Source organism: Chelon labrosus (genome assembly GCF_963514085.1).
Source record: "Chelon labrosus genome assembly, chromosome: 24".
In the NCBI taxonomy this organism is placed as follows: domain Eukaryota; kingdom Metazoa; phylum Chordata; class Actinopteri; order Mugiliformes; family Mugilidae; genus Chelon; species Chelon labrosus.
Window position 1 is genome coordinate 4668994 of NC_140357.1, and position 23578 is coordinate 4692571.

General features: G+C 42.5%; 4 protein-coding genes across 4 annotated transcripts; 1 reads left to right on the top strand and 3 right to left on the bottom strand.

Annotated features, from left to right (window-relative positions):
• The first annotated feature begins 168 nt into the window (after positions 1-168).
• On the top strand, positions 169-3016 carry unc50 (unc-50 homolog (C. elegans)). Its single transcript, XM_084574180.1, has 6 exons — positions 169-286; positions 1017-1289; positions 1416-1536; positions 1635-1774; positions 1933-2040; positions 2426-3016. The coding sequence occupies exons 2-6, from the start codon at positions 1022-1024 to the stop codon at positions 2560-2562; spliced, it is 774 nt and encodes a 257-aa protein (XP_084430306.1). The 5' UTR covers positions 169-286; positions 1017-1021; the 3' UTR covers positions 2563-3016.
• A 129-nt stretch (positions 3017-3145) lies between these two features.
• LOC311509121 (inosine-uridine preferring nucleoside hydrolase-like) lies at positions 3146-6507 on the bottom strand. The gene is made up of 9 exons (XM_084574179.1): positions 6351-6507; positions 6161-6213; positions 4910-5090; positions 4657-4836; positions 4472-4583; positions 4257-4393; positions 4092-4169; positions 3897-4013; positions 3146-3798 (listed from the first exon to the last, which is right to left on the bottom strand). The coding sequence occupies exons 3-9, from the start codon at positions 5087-5089 to the stop codon at positions 3646-3648; spliced, it is 957 nt and encodes a 318-aa protein (XP_084430305.1). The 5' UTR covers position 5090; positions 6161-6213; positions 6351-6507; the 3' UTR covers positions 3146-3645.
• Positions 6508-7014: 507 nt separating this feature from the next.
• LOC311509120 (nucleoside hydrolase-like) lies at positions 7015-11830 on the bottom strand. The gene is made up of 8 exons (XM_084574178.1): positions 11734-11830; positions 10211-10391; positions 9951-10130; positions 8339-8450; positions 8119-8255; positions 7942-8019; positions 7559-7675; positions 7015-7483 (listed from the first exon to the last, which is right to left on the bottom strand). The coding sequence occupies exons 2-8, from the start codon at positions 10388-10390 to the stop codon at positions 7331-7333; spliced, it is 957 nt and encodes a 318-aa protein (XP_084430304.1). The 5' UTR covers position 10391; positions 11734-11830; the 3' UTR covers positions 7015-7330.
• An 818-nt stretch (positions 11831-12648) lies between these two features.
• Positions 12649-22336, bottom strand: LOC311509219 (protein-tyrosine kinase 2-beta-like). The gene is made up of 30 exons (XM_084574319.1): positions 21786-22336; positions 21369-21679; positions 20962-21140; positions 20796-20883; positions 20644-20723; positions 20495-20557; positions 20128-20182; positions 19907-20047; positions 19666-19737; positions 19478-19579; positions 19241-19358; positions 19085-19124; positions 18810-18841; positions 18662-18709; positions 18130-18224; positions 17959-18040; positions 17130-17230; positions 16901-17016; positions 16596-16696; positions 16396-16485; positions 15960-16164; positions 15760-15865; positions 15369-15416; positions 14640-14759; positions 14435-14467; positions 14200-14224; positions 13995-14035; positions 13757-13891; positions 13477-13557; positions 12649-13116 (listed from the first exon to the last, which is right to left on the bottom strand). Exons 2-30 carry the CDS (start codon positions 21570-21572, stop codon positions 12874-12876), a joined length of 2844 nt encoding a protein of 947 aa, XP_084430445.1. The 5' UTR covers positions 21573-21679; positions 21786-22336; the 3' UTR covers positions 12649-12873.
• Positions 22337-23578: the final 1242 nt, after the last annotated feature.

Here is a 23578-nt window from a genome sequence, read left to right on the forward strand (position 1 = left end):
GTAAGCAATATATATTTGCTTTTTAGGGGATGTCAACAAAAACATCCAAGGCGATTTCACTTTATTATTACTTTTATATAACTGTTCGTTTAAATAACATAATAAGAGTTGCATTAAAAAGCTAGGGTTTACACATTCGACTACATTTCCCATGATGAACCGGGCGTTTTACCGGAAGTATCTACGTGTGCCTTTTCACGAGAGGCAGTTCAGGAAGCGTCTAAAAACAGCTACAGAAACGAGCAAGAGTTGGTGCTCTCTCCTGTTAGGAGTACAGCAAAGAAAGGTAAATGTTGTCCACAGATAATAAATATTAGTTGTTTTTTAAATGCTAAACTGTGACTGCGACGTATGTGTCAAGTTTATTGCAGATAAAACGTTGGAGGCCTTCTCATCTTGTTAAACTAGCTAGCAACATGCTAACTGTTTGGTAGCAAGCATAGCGTGGAATAACAAGGATATTAAATATATCACTGTTTGTAGAGGTTGGAGCTGATTTTGTAAGTGTGTAGCTTTTTAAATCTGAGAACGTAAGAAGGTTTTGTGTAATTTTGCACAGTCTGAAGTGCCTTTGTGAGTATATAAGCATAGCTTTGCAATATCATCCTGTGTTTATGTATTTTAAAGCAGTTTTTTGTAAAGAAGTTGGTAATGTTTAGGAACTTAATAGAAGCAGAATGTTAAGGGAGATATGTATTATTCAATTAAATGAGTATATCATCAATTGTTGTTATACAGGACTCCGTCACATGTTGTAAACATGTTGTAAACATGTTGTAACTAAGCTACAGGCAGATCTGACATAATATAAAACTCTGGTTTAAAAATGTTATGAGCTGTAGTATCATCTGTGGTCTGATAGTTTTAAACTGAACCTTTACAGAGGATATTTTGAAATCAGGTTTTAATTTTGTTTTAATTTAAAGAATATTGTGTATTTCTGACATTTGTTTTATGCGTTTATCTACATGTTGACTGTTCCTAAACATTTTCCATACTCTTCTAATTTGATGCAGGCTCCATGTTGCCGACCACTTCTCCACACAGCAATGGCGCCCTCAGTTCCAGGGACGCAGCACGCCACACAGCGGGTGCCAAGCGCTACAAGTACCTGCGGCGGCTCCTCCATTTCAGACAGATGGACTTTGAATTTGCCTTGTGGCAGATGCTTTACTTATTTACGTCACCACAGAGGGTTTACCGCAACTTCCACTACAGGAAACAGACCAAGGATCAGTGGGCCCGGGACGATCCTGCTTTTCTGGTCCTGCTCAGCATCTGGCTATGCGGTAAATATGCTAGTTCATTAATAGATAATAAACATTCTCTATCAGGATTTCACTCCTTGCACTTGAATTAGTCTGAATTTGGTTGCTGTACAATGGTCACTAAACAATCCTTTTGTTATTGTGCAGTGTCGACAATAGGCTTCGGTCTCGTGCTTGACATGGGAGTCCTGGAGATGCTGAAACTGCTGCTGTGGGTTGTCTTTGTTGACTGTATAGGAGTTGGTCTGCTCATATCAACTTTTATGTGGTGAGTGGCGAGTTGATTGTGTGAATAAAATGTAAGTAATGAATGACATTTGCATAGGCTCATTCTAAGTTCTGTGTATCATTTGTTTTGACCTCCAGGGTCTTCAGCAACAAGTACCTGCTGAAACACCCCAGCAGAAACTTTGATGTCGAATGGGGCTACGCATTTGATGTTCACCTCAATGCTTTCTACCCACTCTTAGTCATCCTGCACTTCCTGCAGCTTTTCTTCATCAATCGTGAGTAGAAAACGTCTCCGTATGAGTTTAATCAGAAGTTGCATCTAATTCAGGTCATTTACTGATCATGTCTGATCAGTTGCTGATATTTAGATATGACAATTTAAAAGGTTCAGTTCACAAACGGCTCATGCACAGTTTTGTTTTGTGTGTTCCAGATATTGTTGTGATAAAGTCAGACTGGTTCCTCGGATACTTTGTCGGCAACACTTTCTGGCTGGTGGCCATTAGTTATTACATATACATCACCTTCTTGGGCTACAACGGTAAGTTCCCTGCTGAGAGTTCAATATTTTGCATCTGGAAACTCTTCTGTAGATTTGTCAAAACAAGATATTTGAAGACTTTAACCAGAGGTGTAGGAACCTGGCATGTACATTTGTTTTTACCATTTTCTGACCTAATAATTCATAAAAAACAAGTGCAAACAGAACCAGCAGTTCATCTGTTTCCCACACTACGTTTATGATCCTAATCTCTGCTGCCATCTAGTGGTCAAAAACATGCTCTAATTAAAAACACTGCACAGAAGTGTGAGGTTGAGATGTGGCACATTTCATGCTGAAACACAGATGCTAGTTTTATCATTTGGTGTTAACACTTCTGTTAGTGTTTCATTCAAACTCTAACAGCCTCTTTTAATCCTTACAGCTTTACCCTTCTTGAAGAACACAGTAGTGCTGCTCTACCCGTTTGCTCTGCTTGGTCTCCTCTACGTCCTCTCCGTCTCGCTGGGCTGGAACTTCACTCAGGGTCTCTGCTGGTTTTACAAGTACAGAGTCCAGTAGAAGCAGTTTCCTTCAGAGGGTCGAACACTAGTTGGCTCCGGGCCGACTCTAAATCTGTTTTGGACTATGTGAGAACGAATTGAAGCTGCTGCCAGAGACGGACCTCTGATTGGCTCTCGGTGAACTGGGACTCTTGGTTGGTTTTCTCTTTGGCTCTAATTACGAGCTGAAGCCGTAGCTGCAGAAACAAGGTGACAAGATGAGCCGCAGCTTTTATCGTTGGTTCTTTTTGTATGATTTGTAAATAGTGCTCTGGCAGGTTGTAATATATACACAGATGATTGTTTGTGAAGAGGTTCGGTTTGTTTCTTTGAGTTTTCTTAAAAAAAAATGATGAAGTCCTGCTTATTGAAGAGAAAAAGTGGAGGAACGTGGGATGCAAATTATTTCCTTTTACTTTTTCCTTGAAGTGTACATTCCAAAGCACTTTCAATAAAAGGTTTTATTAACTTAAGTTGCCTCAGTTGTTTGTGTCTGGAGTTGGAGAATCAGAACCGTTCTTTCATACTGCAGCAGTTTTGTAAGGTTTGCATAAGGATATTTTATTGTAGTGACATGCTTCATCCTCATAGTGCCCCTGCTGTTCTTCGTGCATTAACTTCAAAAAGACATAGTTACAAAAGGATGCACGGTATCTTCCACACAATACATATGAAATACTGGATGGATCAATAAGTAATGACTGAATACTGAGGACAGAAAGAAAGATTAGACCCCTTTCTTATTCAGGTCTTACACTAAATATAAAGTGCATAGATCACACCAGAAATTCAGTTTCGTCCTAAACTTCATATCTCACCACAAAATGTTTCTCTAAAGTCTCGTGCTTGTCCACAAAACCTACAAATAGTGCATTCCTCTCCCAGCTGGTCAGTTCCTCCAGCTGTGTGTCCCTTCAGCATCAGTTGTAAATACGGTATACATAAATGTGTCTTCAGCTGTGATGAACTACACTTAGACAAATGACTGAGCAGGATTCCAGAGATTGTTGTCAAACTCCCAGTAATTATGGTCTGGGTAATGATATGCGTTTGACTGGGCTGGAACGTTACTCAATGCTCTTTAAGGAATGTGGCTCAAGAGCTATTTCAGAGCATTCATCAACATCTGTTTGAACCGCTCCGTGTTAATTTTCTTCATGATGAAAACCTTGTGCTCCTTCTTCAGAAGGTCCATGTAGTCCAGCACCATCATGCCCCGGGTGTAGGTTCCCTCTAGCTCCACAGTCACGGCAACCTGGAAGAAGGAAGACGCGGAGTTGTGTCTAACCACCCTCGGCCTTTCTGCACGTGCTGATGCGAAGCAGGTTAAATGGATGAAAGCGGTGCTCTGACCTGTTCGCTTTCCGTCACCAGGGAGTCGTCGATGGCTGCGGCCAGAGCGTAGGAGTCACAGGAGTTGAATCCAGGTCCTGCCACCATCTCCTTCTGATACCGCTCGGTGTTGACCATCTGCGAGGAAAACTTATTTAATATCAAATGAAGACATGAGATGCTTATCCTAAAGAAATGGAAAAACTCAGGACGTGCCTTCCTGGTGTGGCGGGAAATCCTCTCCATGAAGCGAGCCTTTTCAGTGTCTTGGGCCAGCCACGTGTCACAGAAAGACTGAGAGAGAAACACACTCATGTGTCAGTCAAATGAGCAGTCAGTGAAACGAACTGGTTTTAAACTGGCTCCACTGCCTTTACAGACCCACGGCAGGCTGTTCCTGCAGCTGAACTCCCAGGTGGCGATGTAGGTGGGACAGGTGTAGCGATCCAGCACAATGTAGGCGGCCTCAGAGTCGGCCACAAAGTTGAACTCTCCACACACCGTGGTGTTCCCCCTGGCTGCACACACACACACATTTATCTCAAGTTGCTGTTAAAGTCAAAGTGACTGGCACACTGTTGATACAGACGACCTACACTCAGTGTTTCCTCCCATTATGTAGAGGGCCTTCAGGTTCTTGGGGAAGGATGGGTCCACTTTAACAGCGACAGCCAGGTTAGTGAGTGGCGCCGTGGCAACCAGAGTCACCTGTGAAAATATGAAACCACTTAGCATATCAAATCCTGACTTAAACGACATAATCCTCTGATAGTCTACCCACCTCTCCAGGGTTATTATTGACAAGCTTGATGATAGCCTGCACCGCATTTTCCTCCTGCAGCAGCTCCAGGCCCGGAGCTTCGGGGTCTGGGACGTCGCCCAGTCCATCCTTCCCGTGGAAATCCCCAGCGTGGAGTTTTCTGGCCAGGAGTGGCTCCGAGGAGCCTCGATACACTGGGATCTGTCCAGCATTAGAGGTTTTACTACACATGCCAACACATATGGGCTTAAAAAGCGTGACAACTGCAACTCACATCCAGCCTGTTGCAGATTTGCAGGACACGCAGCGTGTTCTTGAGGGCGTTCTCCACGGGTGTGTTGCCATGGCAGCAGGTTATCCCCAAAATCTCCACACTGGGGTCGGACAGGGCCACCATGATGGCTTGAGCATCGTCCAGCCCAGTGTCCACATCAAGGATCAGCTTCTTCTTCATCCTGGGAAAATACGGCCAATAAATCGCATCATCTCGCCATGTCCATTTCACCTCGTGATCTTTCTGTGCGTAGTGTTTCTGTGCATTGTTGTGTGTTGTGTGAACTTTCGGTAACAGTGATGCAGTTAATTACTTAATTAAAAGCCCTATGATGCCTCCCTTTTTGTTAAAATTATTACTCACGTAGTGTAGCGACCCTGAAGAAATGTTCTTTCTTATAATGTTTAAGTTCTGTGAATGTGTGGTACGGGCAGGTATGTGGTTGGATGAGAAAGCGAGGGAGTGGGGTGAGGTGAGGACGAGAGAGGCTTGCGTGTGTGTGATTAGGGAGTATCAGTGAGGAGCAGAGGAAGAACGGAGAACTGTCAGATAAGTTAACTGCCATGGTTGTTGTTTGGGTGAAGTTACGGCCGACAGTAACTATTGGGGTTCATGTAATAAAAGAAAGGTTTGCGACCAACTACTCGTCATCCTTTTAACGTCCGGTCGGACGCCACAGTATGTTTATGAGTGTAGAAAGTGTTTAAGTGTTTGGAAAAGGTTAATAAGAGTGTGGGAAGGGTTCATAAAGGTCTAAAATACATATACAACAGTATAATTAATTAAATAAATACATATAAAACAGCATGAATAATAAAATAAATATGTGGTGACGAGGGAATACTGTATCTTCATTTATCACGTTCTTTCCTCCATAATTCTTCCATAAAACTTGAATTTCCTTCGGGATCAATAAAGTACCTATCTATCTATCTATCTATCTATCTATCTACCTATCTGTCTTTCTATCTATCTATCTTCTTTTCACAGAGCTCTGTAAAGGTTCTGCGCTACAAACTAAATGCAGCTGCAGCTCATAAAATGACCAAATGTAAGGTATAGTTGAGGCAAAACAATTAGTCGATCCTCAACACCTGCTCTGTGTTTGTGCTGCACATTTAAACCCATCTATGCTAAAACTGTCACTCAGCTGTCAAGTTTGATTATTATATTCACTCAAATTCTATTGGTCAATCCCAACCTTTTTTTATGTAAAACAAACAACCATGATACATTGAGATGTTAACTTACCTTATCAGAAAGGTTTTGCAGGACACCTGTTGTCAGTTCAACTTTTGTCTCTGCTGCACATGTGAATGGAAATGGGGGAAGGTTACACAACAAAAAGAAAAAAGAAAGTGTGATGACTCATGCATGTCCTCAACCAATGCTTGACAGATGTAGCTGCATTTTTGTAGTTTGGTCTCCTCCTCCTACTCACATTAGAGCTGCAGCAGTTTCATTCCCATGTTACATGACAGCTGTTTTATCAGCTGCTTTGGGTAAAACACGAAAAGTAGTGTTATTGTTGTGCATGTGAGAGAGAGTTCATTAATCTCAGACAGGAGATTTGTGCTTTCTGCTATTGTCTGTCTCTGCTTACTTCCTTGCTTTTTCTCTCTAGGGGCGGGGCTTAATCTGCAGCAGGGAACACACCTGGGTCAAGGGCCAGAGCAGCAGGAAGTTGAACAAGTTGTCCTCTCCCAAAACACCCCCCGAGCTGTCTGGCGAAACTTTACAGATGAGTTCCGTATGTCACTGTAACATGTTCATGGGAATACTTAGCTTTGCCTAAACCAGAGTTTCATGGAAAACAGATTTATTTTTATTTTTTTGTTGGCTGCAGCAGCAATGGAAAGTCGCTGCATTATTTCTGCTACTATGGAGACTTTTATCCACTGTCTTCTTTAAATAACTCGTGCTTAACTATTTAGCATTCAGCCAATGGAACAATGAAGCTGAAAAACATCTGCAAGCCATCTTCACAGCTTCAAAAAACAAAACAAAACATGTGCTTATTTTGTGCTTCCAACAAGTCAATGAAATGTGTATCCCTTGAGAGGGGTGGGTGTTTTATGTGGTATGTGATAGACGACCAGAAAACATTTTCTTTTCTTGTTTATTCTTGATTTTGCAGTCCAGCTTATGAAATTCTACAAAAACAGGAAATGACATGAAGCGGCATTTTGAGTATATTCCTTGTTTATCCTGCGCTGTGGGTGCATGCATAGTCAGCCAAACTCACTAAATGTTTGCATGTTCTTTAAAATGTAAAATCTTAAATTTGAATGTGAACTGTTTAATTAAGATTAAGGAAATGAAAGGATTCTTGTCACCTCAGGCCTGACCAATTCAAATAATGCTTTACCAAACTGTTGAAGCCAAATCAAATTCAGGCTTTTGGCTTGTCAAAGAATCATTCTACTTGACTGAATTCATCAACAGTTGCTTCAGCTTCTCCAGGTCAACGGTTTTCATGACGAAGGCCTTGTGTTTCTTCTTCAGCAGGTCCATGTAGTCCAGCACCATCATGCCCCGGGTGTGGGTCCCCTCCAGCTCCACGGTCACAGCAACCTGAAGGTGGAGCGCAAGGGTTTGTTGAATAATGATTTTGGCCTGAAGTGTTTTGTGCTTAAAACAGACACCCACCTCAATGCTTTCTTTTATGAATGAGTCGTCGACGGCTGCAGCCATGGCGTAGGTATCACAGGAATTGAACCCACTTCCTGCTATGATCTCCTTTTGGTATTCAGCTGACTTCGACTTCTGTAGATACATATCATATTGAGACAGTATGTGACTGCTCATCTGTCGTCATAATCCTACTAGCTTATAAAAGGTAATTTAAAAATAATGAGAAACATAATTTAAAGACTGTATGTCAACCTTGACAGTGTGTGTCTACTTGCAAGTGGAAAATAACACCATGTTACACTGGTGCAGACATGCCCAGTCTTGAATGCTGACACATTTCTGATACTTGTCAGATTGACCACATAAAACCCTCCTTGTATTAGTTTGCAGGCTCTTACCGTCAGTGACAGGGCGGAAATCTTTTTCATGAAGGCAGCCTTCTCAGTCTTTTGGGCGAGCCACTCGTCACAGAAACACTAAAGGAGGAAAGCATTTTCATTTACACATGCAGCGAAATTGTTACGGAACCAGAAAGCGACGGGTTTCCCTTTTTCAGTGTGTGTTTTCAGCCTCACCCACGGCAGGCTGTTCCTGCAGCTGAACTCCCAGGCGGCGATGTAGGTGGGACAGGTGTAGCGCTCCAGCACGACGTAGGCGGCCTCGGGGTCAGCCACAAAGTTAAACTCTCCACACACTGTGGTGTTCCCCCTGGCTGCACATATACGTACACATCAGATATCATTCTCACTAATAAAGGCACAGAGACGGAAAAATAGGCGAAAAGAGATAACCAACATTCAGTGTTTCCTCCCATGATGTAGAGCGCCTTCAGTTTCTTAGAGAATGAAGGGTCCAGTTGCACAGCGACAGCCAGGTTAGTGAGCGGGGCGGTGGCCACCAGAGTTACCTGGAAACAGCATATTTTGTTTTGCAGATATTGTATTGCCTTTTGTTAATGGTAGAAACAGAAAAGAAGACGAATAGTTACATTCTAAAACTAAACATTTTAAAAATCCCTGTGGCTTTGAAAATTATTATTATTATTATTATTATGAATGCTTAATGCTGATGAGGTGAAGACTAGCACACCATGAAATTAGCATTTTGGTAGCTGGGATGTATAAGCTAATAGTCTGCTAATTGTTAGCAGGGTGTCTAATTATTAAACAAGTTTAGTCTTCTTTTGAACAAAACAACATTTGTAAAAATTAAATATGTCAAACAGAAAACAGAAGCGCATGTTACATATAATTTAGTAAACGGTTTATATTGTTGTTTTTTCCGTTATCTGCCAGATCTCGCGAGAATTGGGACAGGACAAATCTACACTGAGTCCATTGACCGTAGGCTTTGTCAGGTTAAAAAATAAAATTTAATTGTTGTAATATATAGAACACATGAATTCGGTGAAATTGGTCCATTTTTTTGTTAAAAATATTCGTATCAACATAAATATGCGATCCCTGGGCGTGGCGTTACTTTCTTAAAGGGGCGGGGCAGTGGCGAAACCCACGTGACACAGGTACAGGAATTAAGTGTATCAGGTTTTTCTGTACGGTTTAAAATGAGTAAAGACTTACTTCAGCTCTACAGGGAAAATCTGTTTAATTTATTAAATTTAATAATATTTAATTATTACATATTTGTAATGACACAAATTACTTGAACAGAAAACAGGGCTCTCAAGTTTTGAACTGAGTTCAGAATGAGATTTTGGCGGCAACGGCAGGAATTTGGTTGGGGTGGGGACGGGGGTTTCATCCGATAAATGACACATAAATTTGCACAAATAAAAATATTTATTTAATAATATGGTATTACATTATTTAGCCCCCTGGGAAAGATATTTCTGCAACTGAGTCAAATATGCAGCACTCATCAGCCTATCACGGAGCGAGGTGAATGCTAGCTCCTGCATGAGCCTTCAAGCTTTTCAAGCTTTTTTTTTCAAATCTCATCTAAAGTTGGTAATGTCCTTCCTAGAAGTTGGTCTCAATTGCTTTGTGAATAACGTTAAAGAAAAAACCTCTGAACTCTACGGGAACGCTTGATTCAGACCTATTCCACTGTTAATTGGTAACCTTGGTACGCGTTATCGTGGTAATTTCTCTGCGTGAGAAATACAAGGTGTGGCGTATGAGCGTGTGAACGGGTTGAAATGCGTGTGTCTCATGCCCAATATGTGAGACTTGAGAACCCTAAAAAAGCAGAGCAGAATTAAGGATTACATTAGATGAGTGATCCTTCTGCTTTCCCACACAGTTGTTAGTAAAAGCGGCATTTTTACTAACAACTGTGTGGAAACAGTTTGGTGTTAACTGTGTGTAACAACTTGTTTCTCAACCTGATACCTCTGTCCACCCTCCTTCCCACAAGTGGTTATATTTCAAGTATTAGTTTGCCTCACCTCCCCAACATTCTCTTTAACAATCTTGATCATGGCCTGAGCTGCTTTCTTGTTCTGCAGAAGCTCCAAGCCCGGAGCGTCTGGATCGGGAACGTCTCCAAGGCCATCTTTCCCGTGATAATCACCCGCATGTTGTTTATTGGCCAGGAGGGGCATTGAGCAACCTCGATACACTGGAATCTGTGGAACGGGTTGTATTTTAATTAAAAGCATGTCAGTACAAAGCATTCAATCACTCCGCCAGTGCACCGCAAACTCACGTCCAGCCTGTTGCATGCTTTCAGGACACGCAGAGTGTTCTTGAGGACATTCTGCAAGGGTGTGTTGCCATGGCAGCAGGTGATCCCCAAAACCTCCACATCGGGGGCGCTGAGGGCCACCATGATGGCCATGGCATCGTCCACCCCAGTGTCCACATCAAGGATCAGCTTCTTCTTCATCCTACATTCAAACACATGAGAAGTTTCTTGATGCCTTCTAATGAAGGACACATTCTCGAACAAGCACAATCGAGTTACAACCTGTTTTCCTGAAAGATGTCGAATGACTTTGCATGTGGTTTTACTAACTGATTTTAATTTTGTTGCTCAAAGTATTAAAAATAAAATATTATGCATGAAATTTGCCATTTCATGCATAATACAAGTCCTGCACTTTGGGTTTGAACATAGAGAATTTTGGTTTTGAGCCATTTATTGTGGATGCTTTTGTGTTCTTGGTCGGTAGTGACAAACGTGTCCCGATTAGGTTTTTGCGTAACAAAGGTGCTAAACATTCATTTATTATGGACTCAATACTGCCTTTTTCACCCAAAACGGAAACTGGAGATTTTGTGTTAATGCACAGCATGGAGCTTGGTTTGATTCCTGTGCCACGCCACAATATTGTATTAGATTGTGAGCTGGTACGGGGTACTGTTCCTGTCGGGGTGCGACCTGCATTACCACTTGATGTGGAAATGATTTTGGGTAACGACCTGGCTGGTAGTGCTGTGTGGGCCTCTGGACCATCGTCACCTGTGGTTGTTTCCAAGCTACTCGAGAGACGTGAGAGTGAGCAGGGAGTACCTGAAGTTCTTCCAGCCTGTGCCGTGACCAGGGTACAGAGTCTGACATGTCTGATTCTGACCCTGTTGTATTGGAAAAAGGTCCTGGTATGATGCTTGCTGATCATACGGTTTTGTTGCCTGATCTACCTCCATCTGTTAACAGGGAAGAGTGGGTGGAAAGCCAGAAGACCGATTCGTCCCTGTCTGGTTTGTGGAATGAAGTTTTGCCTTTGGACAAGATCAGGGAGGTTGCTCATGGCTACTTTGTTCAGAAGGACCTGCTTGTACGTAAGTGCCCTGCAATAAAAACTTTGTGGGGGAAGCAATTTTTCAGCTGGTGGTGCCAAGTACCTTCCGTGTTGCAGTGTTGAAGACAGCGCATGATAGTTGCAGACATTTGGGGATAAATAAAAGGTATGACCGCGTCTTGCGTTATTTCTTTTGGCCCTGGTTAAAGCGCGACATTTCAAGTTATATCAAATCATGTCACGCATTTAATGAATAAATAAAGTATTGTTCGGATTAAATACTGGTGTGTCTCTCAGTTATTGGGACCATTTGAGTCAGGGCATGACTTGCAATTACATTTGGCAATTTCCTGCAAACATTTTCAACATGTTAAATTCCTACAGCGTTTAAAACATCTTGATTTTTGCTTGTCGCTGAGAGACAAGGAAAATGCTTGTGAAATTACCACCAAGCGCCTAAAATTTGAGTAAAATATAAGATTCTCACCTGGTGAGTGGATCCGTAGAGGTGTTTCCTGCTCAGTGAGTAGAGAAGTTGCTGCTGTACGTCCTCTTCTAAGCCAGACTTATATAGGAAGGGGAGGCGTATCATATTACAAAAGGCAAACTCAGCCTCTGGGGAATTCCTGTAACTGTAGGTTTTTTAAGCCTTTGGTTGGTGTTTGTCATGTAAGGACTGTGTGTTCATTCATTATTTCATCTTCTGTAACCGCTTGTCCTGTGAAGGATCACGGGGGGGCTGGAGCCTATCCCGGACTGTGTGTTTATGGGACTATAACTGGCATTAATAGAAATATAAAAGCAGATAAGCTCCAAACACAGCTTTAGAGGTAACGCAAGCTTTAAAGTTCTGCATCAAGAAAGAAAGAAATGACAGCGGGAGCAGATCAAGTAAATACAGGAAACTCTCACAGGACACAGGAAAAGCTGTCTATTTTATTTCGAATGTTACCTTTTCTTTGCAAAATGGCTAGTCTGCACTCACCAGAGGCAATAGAGAACTTATTTTCACAGAACAACCCGTATGTGTTCCTGAAAAACATTTGCAGAACTTTTAACTTAGGTATAAATAATATAATAAGAGCAATTTGTGAAACTTAAAAAAGATTATCATTTTACAAATGCACAAACCAATTACTGAAAACAGAAATGAATGAGCTTTTGTTGCCAACGCTCTTCCTGGAACATCTTGCCGGGAAGATACTGTGTTCTTGTGTCAAGTTACAAGCTTATCACTGACGGTGCAAGATCAGCAAAACACCTGCGGATCTAATGCCCTGCACAGAGCTGTCATGTCCACTTATGAAAAGTGTCACCGGAGCTCCATGCTTTTATACCATAAATATGAGTAGATTTTATTTCTGTTTCAATTCAGCCTGGTGAAAAAAAAAAAAACATGCGGTGCATTTTATCAGTCTTTAATAGTAACAAAAAAAAAACAGAAGAAACATAATTGCCTTCATGTACTGTGGTAGTTCGTTCCTGTTCAGTTTAACATGGCTCACTCACATCTACAAATATATTATGATTTCTTTCATTAGAATTGTGCAGCAACGTCCCCCGACAACAAACTCATGCCCTCATAATTCAACCCCGATTCGATCAACAGGAGACTGTTGCTTTCTTCTCATTCGGCTGAATCTTCTCCTCCTTGAGAGTCCGGTCTGGGCTTGGCCAGGTTGGCCCTGACCCGAGCCTGATCCACGGCATCCAGCAGGTTCTTGGAGTCGAGCGCCAGAGTGTGAGCGGCCGCCAGCATCTGCCGCTGGCACTCCTCCTTCAGCGAGGTTATGGCGTTCTGCTGGGCCAGCCGCATCTTGTTGATCAGCTCCCCCAAATCCTTGTTCAGCAGTTTCTTAGTGCCCTCGATCTGAGACGGAAAGGAGAGGAGGTCACATGGTGCAGTTTGTTCACACTTCCTTCAGCTGAAAGTGCCATTTATCTAACTTTCTCTGCAAGTTCCTAATAGTGGTATTTATATTGCAAAATGGCTCCAAGGGAAGTTGTTCAGTTGCAGAACCACAAGAAAAACTGTGAAAATGCAAATAAGCTGAAAACTGTCGAGTCAAAACTAAGACAATGACCATGCAAAGTTTATGTGACTTTACATAGAAAACTTTCCACATATTTATATTATATAGTAAGTTTTACACGTCCGATCTAAAACATCATTTTATTATTTAAATACCATCTCCAAAGAAATAATGGTGACCAGTCTTATGAAGCCTACCTCTGTGGAGACGGAGCTGTGCAGAGAGGGCAGGATCTCATCGACACTTTGAATCAGGCTACGGAGAGTGATACCCACGGCCTGGAGGTGGATGGATGGAAGGAAGGGAGGAAGGGAGGAAGGGAGGGAGGCAAGAGGCAGGTGGAGGGATGTGGATGAGAGAGGGGTCGAAAAAATGTCATCAGCTGGAATTCACACAACAGTGCCCCCTCCCGCTCACAAGCCCTTAAACCCCTTCATTCAGTCTCCCTCACAGGCTGTATCAATGTGATGGAGCTACCTTGACAGCGTTGGGATACTCCGAGGCCGGGAGCGTGTTGACGTCATTCTTCAGCTGGACCACCTGCTTCACCATCGCCATGACGCCGGTGTAAACCTGATCACCTGATCGGTCCAGCTCAGCGGTGGGCAGAGGCTGCGACGCATTTTAGTGACCAAATTTAATATTTTCTTTTCAATTTTTAAAATACACAATAGACGGTTATGTTTGACCAAATCTTACTATAAAGGAGTTATACCTTTGTGACTGTGGGAGGCATTGGGGGTTTATCTGGGGCATCTGAAACACACGAGAAGGAGCTAATGAAGCCAACAATGTGCACATTTGCTATACATACACATATACACCGTGTTGCAGAGTAGGTCTATTTCATGCTCATCATTTGCTCCTTTCTGCATCATTAAACCACGTTCAAGAAGTTTAGCAAATGAACTCGGACTCACCATTTTCAGTTTTTTTTCCTGTAAGCTGCAAATGACAGAAAAAAAAAAAACATTTAATAGGTTTTAAACCTCTTTAAACCAAGAAGATGAGGCTTTTCTGTTTAATCTAAAAGTAATAAAACACTGAAGTGAAACCTTTAAAGGGCAGATTACAGAGATGCAATATGTATCCAGGTGGCTTTCTGCCCTCTAGTGATCAAAGCATGCTGAAAATTTGCAAAAGAAAACAGCGTACCTTGGTTTGTGAATCCTGCCGCACAATAGGGTCCTAGACATAGACACATCATTTGTAGTTTAAATAAAGCTTCGGTGAGACATGTTTACATCACGCAAGCATAATTATAGTCAGGTTTTTTAAAGCAGCACCAAGTTACCAATGTCTTTTACATCATTCGTTCACCACAAACACGACAACTGATAAAAGTGTGGGCATGTCTCACCAGTTGTCTCTCCTCTTTCTCCAGCCACTGTTTATCCATCATCATCTCTCTTCTTTGTCTTTGCAAAGTGTCCTCCACTCTCTCCTTCTCCCATACTGGCATCTTATCCGGCTCCGGTGCCTGCAGCCACACACACACACAGGAATTCTCACACTCGCATAACATTTCAAGCATTAAACGTTGTGTGGTTTCCGCAGCTTTTGCTCAGTTTCGAAGAAATTAATTTGCATGCTAAATCTGTCATCATTTTTTTGTCACTTAAATGTCACAAATATGTTGAGGTTGGCCCACACCTGCTACTGCCAGCAAACTTCCCTTTGGGTTGGAATGACTTAACATTATATACTCATATAAAGGATTTTTAATTTAACCCCAACTGATGCAATGAGTAGCTTCTCATTTCTTAAACAACCATGTCTAAAGACACATCCTGTGGTCGTGGAAAAGATGTTAGTCTGTTTGAGAAGGGTCAAATCATTGGCATGCATCAAGCAGAGAAAACATCTAAGGAGATTGTAGAAACTGCTAAAACTGGGTGAAAAATTAATGCAACACTGGATGGAAATAAATCTTGTGACACTGCAGAAGCTTATGGAAACAATTCCACAGTGAATGTGTGTTGTCATCAAAGCTAAAGCCGGTCCAACGAAATATTAGAGTGTGCGACCTTTTTCTTTGGCCAGGCAGCGTATATAGTATACTGTAAATGGTATATGTGTGTTTGGATACCATTATCTGTCTGGGCCGAGGTAGGGTGTTGCCTTGTGATCTGGATGGCTGTAGAGAGAGAGAAATTATTAAAAATTAGACAGAGGTTATTTTCATCCCGCTAAGCCACCAAGAGCCACTTAAAAAAAACTTGAGATTCAAACTAAACCGCAGACAAGTATTGAAAAAAAACACGTTATGTTAATATGTCAGAATTTATTGTGACTTTCTTTACTTTAAACGTCTAATTTGTGACGTCTAACTTGTTCATGTTAAAGATGTGCTGTGACAAAACTAGATGGCATCAGATCTAACTGCTGGCGTAGCTGGTTTCACGCCTAAGCAGGAAGGAAGTTAATACGAGTTACAGTTAACAGTTCAGACTCTGACATGGTGAGTGTGCGTGTAGTACTTTGGGTGGAGGCTCTGCCTGGACGGAGTCAATTATCGACGGGATGGAGCGCGACCGGTCCCGCCTCACATCCGACTCCTGCTCCTGCTCCATCCTGTGGATATCGCTGTCAAATGAATGAACACGGACGTCAGCTGCTTGCTTCGATGAGTGAGGGAAGACTTACACAAGGTGTAAGTTGTGTCTACAGGTGGGCGTACCTGAGGGAGCAGACCAGCTGGCCGAAGGAGGGGCGGGCTTGCGGCTCGTAGGCCCAGCAGCGGGTGAGCAGGGAGTAGATGGTTGGCGGGCAGTGCTGTGGCTTGTGGAGTCGAACTCCGGACTCCAGATGGTTGATCACTTGCCCGTTCTCCAGCCAGAAGAACGGCTGCTGGGCCTCTGAGAAGACCTCCCACACGCACACACCTGGGTGAACACACACACCAGCCACAGATACTTTTACCACGCTAAAAAGAATCTCTGTTGTTTAACACAAAACAAAAAGTAAAAGTTCCACATAAAAACACATGGAGAAGACAGAAAATTAAAAGCCAATCTCTTGAATTGATCATCATTTTAAACACTAATAAACACTGTCTGTCTTTGTTTCCTGTTCCTGGTTGAGGGTGAGTGGTTGAAGATGAGTGGTTTTCTCACCAAACATCCAGACATCACTGGCTGTGGTGAAGCGCCTGAAGTTGATGGATTCCGGCGCCATCCATTTGATCGGTAATCGAGTAATGGAGGCTGCACACGGACGAGAGACGCACAAAAGTAAGGACTTTTCATGACATCTCCTCACAAAAAGCTGAGATATTTTGTGAATGCACTCTTGAGGTGTGAGAGGACGTAAGGACCTTTATAATACTCTTGTTCGTCTATGTAGCGGGACAGGCCGAAGTCGCCGAGCTTGACGCATTCGGGCGATGCCACCAAAACGTTTCTCACCGCTATATCTCTACAACACACAGACGGAAATTACACAGGAACCACAAGATAAAGGAATATCGCACATCAGATAATCCTGCATACAATCTAGTAAGGTCTCTGTAAGCAACCAGTTTTTTTAATTGTTGCTTCCCCTAGAATGAGACAGTGGTCTCTTCCATCCAGTCCATTTAGCTTGGCGAATCTTAAATATAAATGCATGAGGCAGCGTTACCTGTGCACCATATTGAGACCTTCCAGGTAAGCCAAGGCTTTGCAGATTTGGAGACAGTACAGGATTAAAGTCACAGTCGTCAGGATGTGCTGCTGCTCCACGAGATAGTTCCCCAGCTGTCAGGAAAACAAATAATATATTATATAAGATACAGCATAGGGTTCTTTCAAACTCGAAATCGTCGATGATGTGTTGAGACATAAACATTCTGACGCGTCAAGAAACTCACCTCTCCGTGTTCATAGAGCTCCATGACGATCCAGACGGGATCGGCCTCGATGACTCCGACGAGTCGCACAATGTGGGGGTGATCCAGATGTTTCATCAAGTCTGTAACAGATCACATTTTCAGAAATGTGAGACTCTGCAACAAACTGCAAACACACAAATCCGGCGACTAGCTGGCGAACGGACGATTCCCTCGGAGCTGGCAGAGACCAAAACCGGAGCTAAAAGGATTCATCGTGAGTCAAATGAATGCTAATACGAATCTGAGAAGTGTCACTTGTTTGCTTGCACGTCACACGGTGGTCACACGTGCGGTTACAGCTTTTCTTGTTTCCTGTGTTCCCTGAGTTAAAAGATAAATGAGCATGTCTGTGGCGCCACACCACAAATCTCTAAAAAAAAAAATTATTTTCAATCACCCTACATCCTTTCCTGAGCTTTATATCATCAGGCCCATCAGTGTGACGTTGGTTGTGCTCAGCTCTGCTCTGAACACTGTGACCTCCAGGCTACCACAGCCACCTGCCAGCGCTGCAGCACGAAGCCACAAGCAGACTACAGGAAGTCGACTACAGCAATCTTCTGGCTGATGAAACGTGCAAAACCTTGAAATGTATTAATCTGATATACTTGTTCTGTTCTGTCGCCACACTTTTCCCGCTTCTGCTTAGTATTCAAGGAGTGTCGAACCCTTTAAAACCGATGTTAATGCCAGCTGAGGAGATTATTTTAAAGGCTTTGCAGCTACGCCACAAACCTTCACACTGATAACTGAAAGTGTGTCTGAGTGTTTTGAAAGCAAATAATCACTGCAACGGATACACACTCACCGGCTTCACTGAGAAACTTCTCCTTTACGTCAGCAGAACTGTCCTTGCATGTTTTGATAGCGACACGGATCCTCTCACCTGTCTGCACACACACACACACATGCGTTACATTCTCTATGATACTGCGCTCTTAGCATGAACCTGTGGGCCGTGCTCCTCATCCCAACTCACTGGGCTTTTATAAACTCCCTCGTGAACCTCCCCGAAGAATCCCTCGCCCAGGATCCGACCCACGACAACGTCATCCCTGGAGATCATGTGCTTCTCTGAAGGTGAAGAAACAAGGGTTAAAATTCAGCGGTGAACGTAGGACGTAATATGGCGTGGACAGCCATGCGCAAGCGAGATGCGAGTGCTGTGGTTTGGTTGAAAGTGTACGCTCTATTTTGGTGTCACAAAGGTTGTGAATAAACTGTAGGGACAGAAAAACACTGAAGCGATACGTGCTAATTCGAGCTGCTGTACATTTCATTTGTCTCCATCCAACCAACCAACCACAAGCTCAAAATCTACTTTACTTTTTGTGTTCTTAGGGTAAATTTGGAAGTTTTACTCCCCTGCTTAAGTCCATTTTAAATATTCCGTGTTTTGTAATGATTTTTCAACACGCTTCTTTCTCAAAGAGGAAGCGATCAGTGTGAAGGATTTTTTTAAGTGAAGACATGTGGGTTTTTTGACATGTTCACGCCGAAGTGCTGCTTACCACGAGGTTCTGTTCTGCCCTCTGGAATCTCAGCGTAAATATCTGAACCTGAAGTTGAAGAAGAATGTTGAAACAGACATTGAGGAGGCTGAAAGGAAGCCAGACATCTGATGTAGAGTGGAATCTGTGAATGAGTAATTGCACTTACTTAATCCTCTATCAGGAGCCCGAGAACCACCACTGTAAGACAGAGAGAAAGAAAAAAACTTATTTGAGTACAAATCGAGTTGGTGCCAGCTTTGCCGAAATGTTGACGACATTTTTTCTCCAATAAGAGGAGGTTGTAGTCAAAATAAAAGTAGTCTACTCCCACACAGCTCATGGTTCCACCACATTATCAGTTCGCTGGAAAAAAGCGTGTGTGTGTCATCTTTGTACATCATTCAAAAAACGCGTCTTTCCAACGTTATTCACCACGCTCACCATTTTGGGATGTCAGGAAGTTTCAGGTTTTTGTCTCTCCCTGTAAAAATCAGACGTGGTTAGCTTTGCTGCGGGGTTTATTTATTTATTTTTTAACTTTTTAACAAATCAAGAGGAACATTTTAATTGCATGTTAAAACATTGTTCTTGATGTACCTTTGCTGGGCCTGATAATGAGTGAACTCTCAGTTTTGGCCTGCAGCCGACAGTAGCCGTCAATCAGGTCGGCCATGTTTTCTGCTATGGCCAGGGAGGAGGTGTTGACTGAGAGCGGCTGCGTGGTTCAAGACGGAACATATATAGAAAGCTCAAGGTTATTAAAAGGAGTTAATCTATCGCATCATCTGAATATTAGAGAAAAGGTCACTGGACATTTGAAAATTGGGAGGTTACCAGTTTGGCCCCCTCTATGTGCACAGTGAGCAGAGCTTGGCCGTCGCTCTGTGCAGAGCAGGAGATGCTGCGAATCTGAGAGAAAGTGGCCAGACAGATGGGCTGCAAAAGAGACAAAGGAATAAATAACAACACCAGGTGAAAAGGCAAATTACTAAATCTGACAGTGCGGCAGACTTTCAGCCTACCGTTGAGTTCTCGGTTTGTTGACTGATTCCGTCGGGGCCGATAACCAGGTCTATTGTTAGATTCCAGCTGTGCTGTAAACGAGAGCAAGGTGCAAACAAATTTGCTTCTATAACAGTATTCTATTCTATTCTCTTCTATTTATTTATTTATTTTTTTAATATCTAAGAATCAATACACAGTAAAACCAACAGAGAGAAGTCGCTGCACGGCAACAAGGAGGGTTTCCTCTAAAATGCTCACCACGAGCTTGCAGGCGAACCGCTCCTGTGTGTAGCTGTAGCACTGAGCCAGAGTGGTGAAGAACTTGAGCATGCACTGGTCCTGCTTCAGAGTGGAGTAGCCCTGAAACGTCTGCTGGATCAGCCGACGCAACTGCTTGGGCTGACACGACAACACAGAGTCACTGACAGTTGCATTTCTTTGCTCAGAGGGAAGTCTGTAAAGCTGTTTTTGTTCTTTACCTTCATGCTGTCGATGAGCTCTCTGGGAAAGAACAGATCTAGGCCAACTTCCTTTCTAAAGGAGGAATGGAGGGAAGTCAGGCCATCATAATGACACCAGAGCGACATGTTTGCGTAGAAACAAAAGCTCTTCGAATATGTTGGTTAAGAGCGTGTAGGTTTTCACAGTAACCACAGGCCGAACTACTCTTTCTCTTCAACTACCATGAGCTAACCAGATGCGACATTTTTGTGGCCAAGGCTTAGAAATAAGGTTGAAGTGCACACGGGTTTGGTGTCAAAGATCGAGCTCTAACAATGTCACAGTAAAATGTATCAACCATTCAAATATATTGGCAATACATTCAGGCTGAAAAAAGGCACTTACTCAAGTAATTCAAAGTTGGACTTTTTCTCCAGCCCATTTGGATTCATGTCTTTGTAGAATCTCCTGCAACCACAACAACAGCGTTTGACTTTCCATGGAAACAACTGATGTCCTGTGTTTTTTTTTTTTCTGTAATCAGCAATAGTTACCTAATTTCCAGACAACCAAGCTGTAGCGCCATCCCATCACTGACTTTTGAGGCGTACTGCTGCATATAATCGCTTCGTACCTAAGCACAAAGGCATCTCTGTTACTTTTATCTGAACCTAATGCTGATTCTTATAAAAATGCCCAAACTGACCTGCAGGTAAAAGTAGAGCAGGGTGGTTCTGTCGTCTTGCAGTTTCTCCATGAAATCGGGTGGGATGTATCTTATCCTCAGGTCATATCTGGACAAACAAACATCACGGTTAGCTCTTCCAAGTCTTACAGATGAGCGTCCAGAACCGATCGTGGCAAAGACCGACCTCCACTCAGCCTCGAGGTGCTGCTGCTCGTAGCGCTGGGTGAGTTCGCACACAGTCAGGTCCGGGTGCAGCCAGTGCATCTCTGAGGACTTGAGGTGTTTGAGGAGGAGGCCGTAGCAGAGGTGGTGTTTTATGTCTGGACCCACACAGCCGCTGGACAGCACCATATTGACGACAGTCTGCGGTAGTAATACGTATACAGGCTAAGTATTCACATCTTAACACACAGCTGTCATAGTAGGCGCACTAGGAAATGGCTCAGTGAAAGTAAAAGTTTTCAAAGAATGTCTGTGTGAGGGTTATCCTTTATGATATTTCTTGTTTTATTACTTGAGTGTGAGTGTGTGTGTGTGTGTTTCAAGAAAGTTCAGCAGAATACCGTAGAGTATGGTGGCAGAGTACGATACCTTAACAGTCCATTCCTCCTCGCAGCGGATCAGTTTGAAGTTCTTGCCCATGTTGGAGCTGTTGCTAAGGAAACACACTTTTATAATCTTCACCGGGAAGATGCCTTCCGTGGGAACAGTCGTCGTGGGAGACATATCCAAAGAATTTGACCGGCTGGCGGGAGACACGCTCCTCCAGGACAGGGTGCTGGTGTCTCCTGACATCACACTACTCACGGGCGTCTACTTCACAAAGACATCCATGACTGACGCTATTTCACTTTGGCGCTTCCGTGTCCCTCACACGAGTACCGTGAAGGGCTGCATTGAAGCTGGGGACACACAAAAGTTTGGATATCAACAAAACCACGCTGTTGGATTGAAAGAAATATGTGTAAGTAATGCCAGTGACTACTGCTGCAATCCTTCTGTACTCACCAGTCTTGCAAAAGCTCCACACGGCTCCACAGATCAAAAGATTCACTCTCAATTTTTAAAAACTAAAAACAAATCAACCCCAGAAAAACACCGTATTCACACTCCGTTGTAAAGCGCAGATTTGTATCCTCTGACTTCAGATTAATAGAGAAAAGTTATCCGAAGCTGTCGCAGAAGTAGAGTCATATAGCTAACGAAAGAGGAAATGGTACTCACAGGCAAATAAGGAAGTTGAAGAGCAGCTACAGAAAAAATGACAGGACTGATGAAACCGCTGCATGTGTCACCCCTTCTTGTGTGCAATGGCACAGTCCAGCACCTTGCCAAAAAGCCACAACCCACAATTGATAAAAAGTGACCTGGCCCACAGTACAGTCATTTCCTCCAACAGTTTTCATGAACAAGTACACAACACAGGTGGAACTGGTGATTTATTATTACCCTAAATATTATGACACAACTATTTGTGTACTTTCTATAGTATTTTGAAAGAACTTCTTCAGTTTCAATGTCAGACATTACAGCCAAATTACAAAATCCAAATTCAGATGTTAGAGTGATTACTGAATTTTGTACGGGTAACATTTAAGCAAATGAAATAATTCTGTTTATGACTTCAACAGTAATGATATTCTATTCACCCTACAATGTGTATTAAGCCTTGTCCTTCTTGTTTGTCCTTAGTGGATCTGACTATTTTAAAAAGTTTGACACTGTAAAATGTATGTCATGTTGAGCAAGTGTTAGCATGCTAACATGCTAAATAGTTAAGTACGGCTTCATAGAGTAGATTTGGATGAGTATATTTTTTGTTCTTCTTTACTTGACTTCACTACGCTTTATTAATTAATTAATTAATTAATTTTTTTAATTAAAGATATTTCTTCACCCTACTTTGATGCTAAAGCCTTTAGCAAGTTTCAGCATTTGAACATGCTACACATAGGGTTGCCAAGCGTACCTTGAAAAAATCGTCCCGTATTACCCTGAGAATCAAAAATAGTGTGTAAAATGTCAATGGAATTAATGAATAACAGGGCGCTTTATATGATCATTTACGGTAAACCTATTCCTAGGGCCTGCTCTGTGACCAATGAGCTGACAGCGGGAATCCCACTCATCTCATTGGTCGAGGTACTGTCGCTTGCGAAGAAGATACCGGAAGACAACAAAGCAACAACTTGTCCTCACACTTTATGTTTACACTTTTCTATTGCACTATTACAAGAGGAATGTTCTGCTTACTATTGTTTTATATTAATTTATGCAGTTTTAAGTGAAGCAGGAGAGGTTTCTGTTTAAGAAAGATATTTATTTTATTCTGTTAATTTTATTATTTTGTATTAAAAATAAATTGTTGAATAATTGTATAAATAAATGTTTTCCATATCACTCAAAAATATGAATCTAATTCGAACCAGGTTTGAGTCAAATAGTAAAAAATCGTTTCACACACACAAACACACACAAAGGGGCTAGAAAAATTCACCAAGTAGGGAAGGGTGAAGGCAATCTGGTCGGCTGGTCCTGCCAATGAGGTGTCTCTTATGTATTTTTCAGGGAGTCGGCAACCCTTCTACACGGTGAAGTGAACAAACATACTTTGCTACTTGCTAGGTAACTTGCTAAGTATTAGCCTAAGGTATTAGCATGTTAATATAGCGAATGTTAGTGTGCTAGCTGTGCTAACACGCTAGATTTGGATGGCGAACTGCTAAATATTAGCATCTTAGCGCTGTCACTGTCAGCAGGCCGTATACTCTTGTTATTGAAATTCCCTTGCTTTTTCTGTT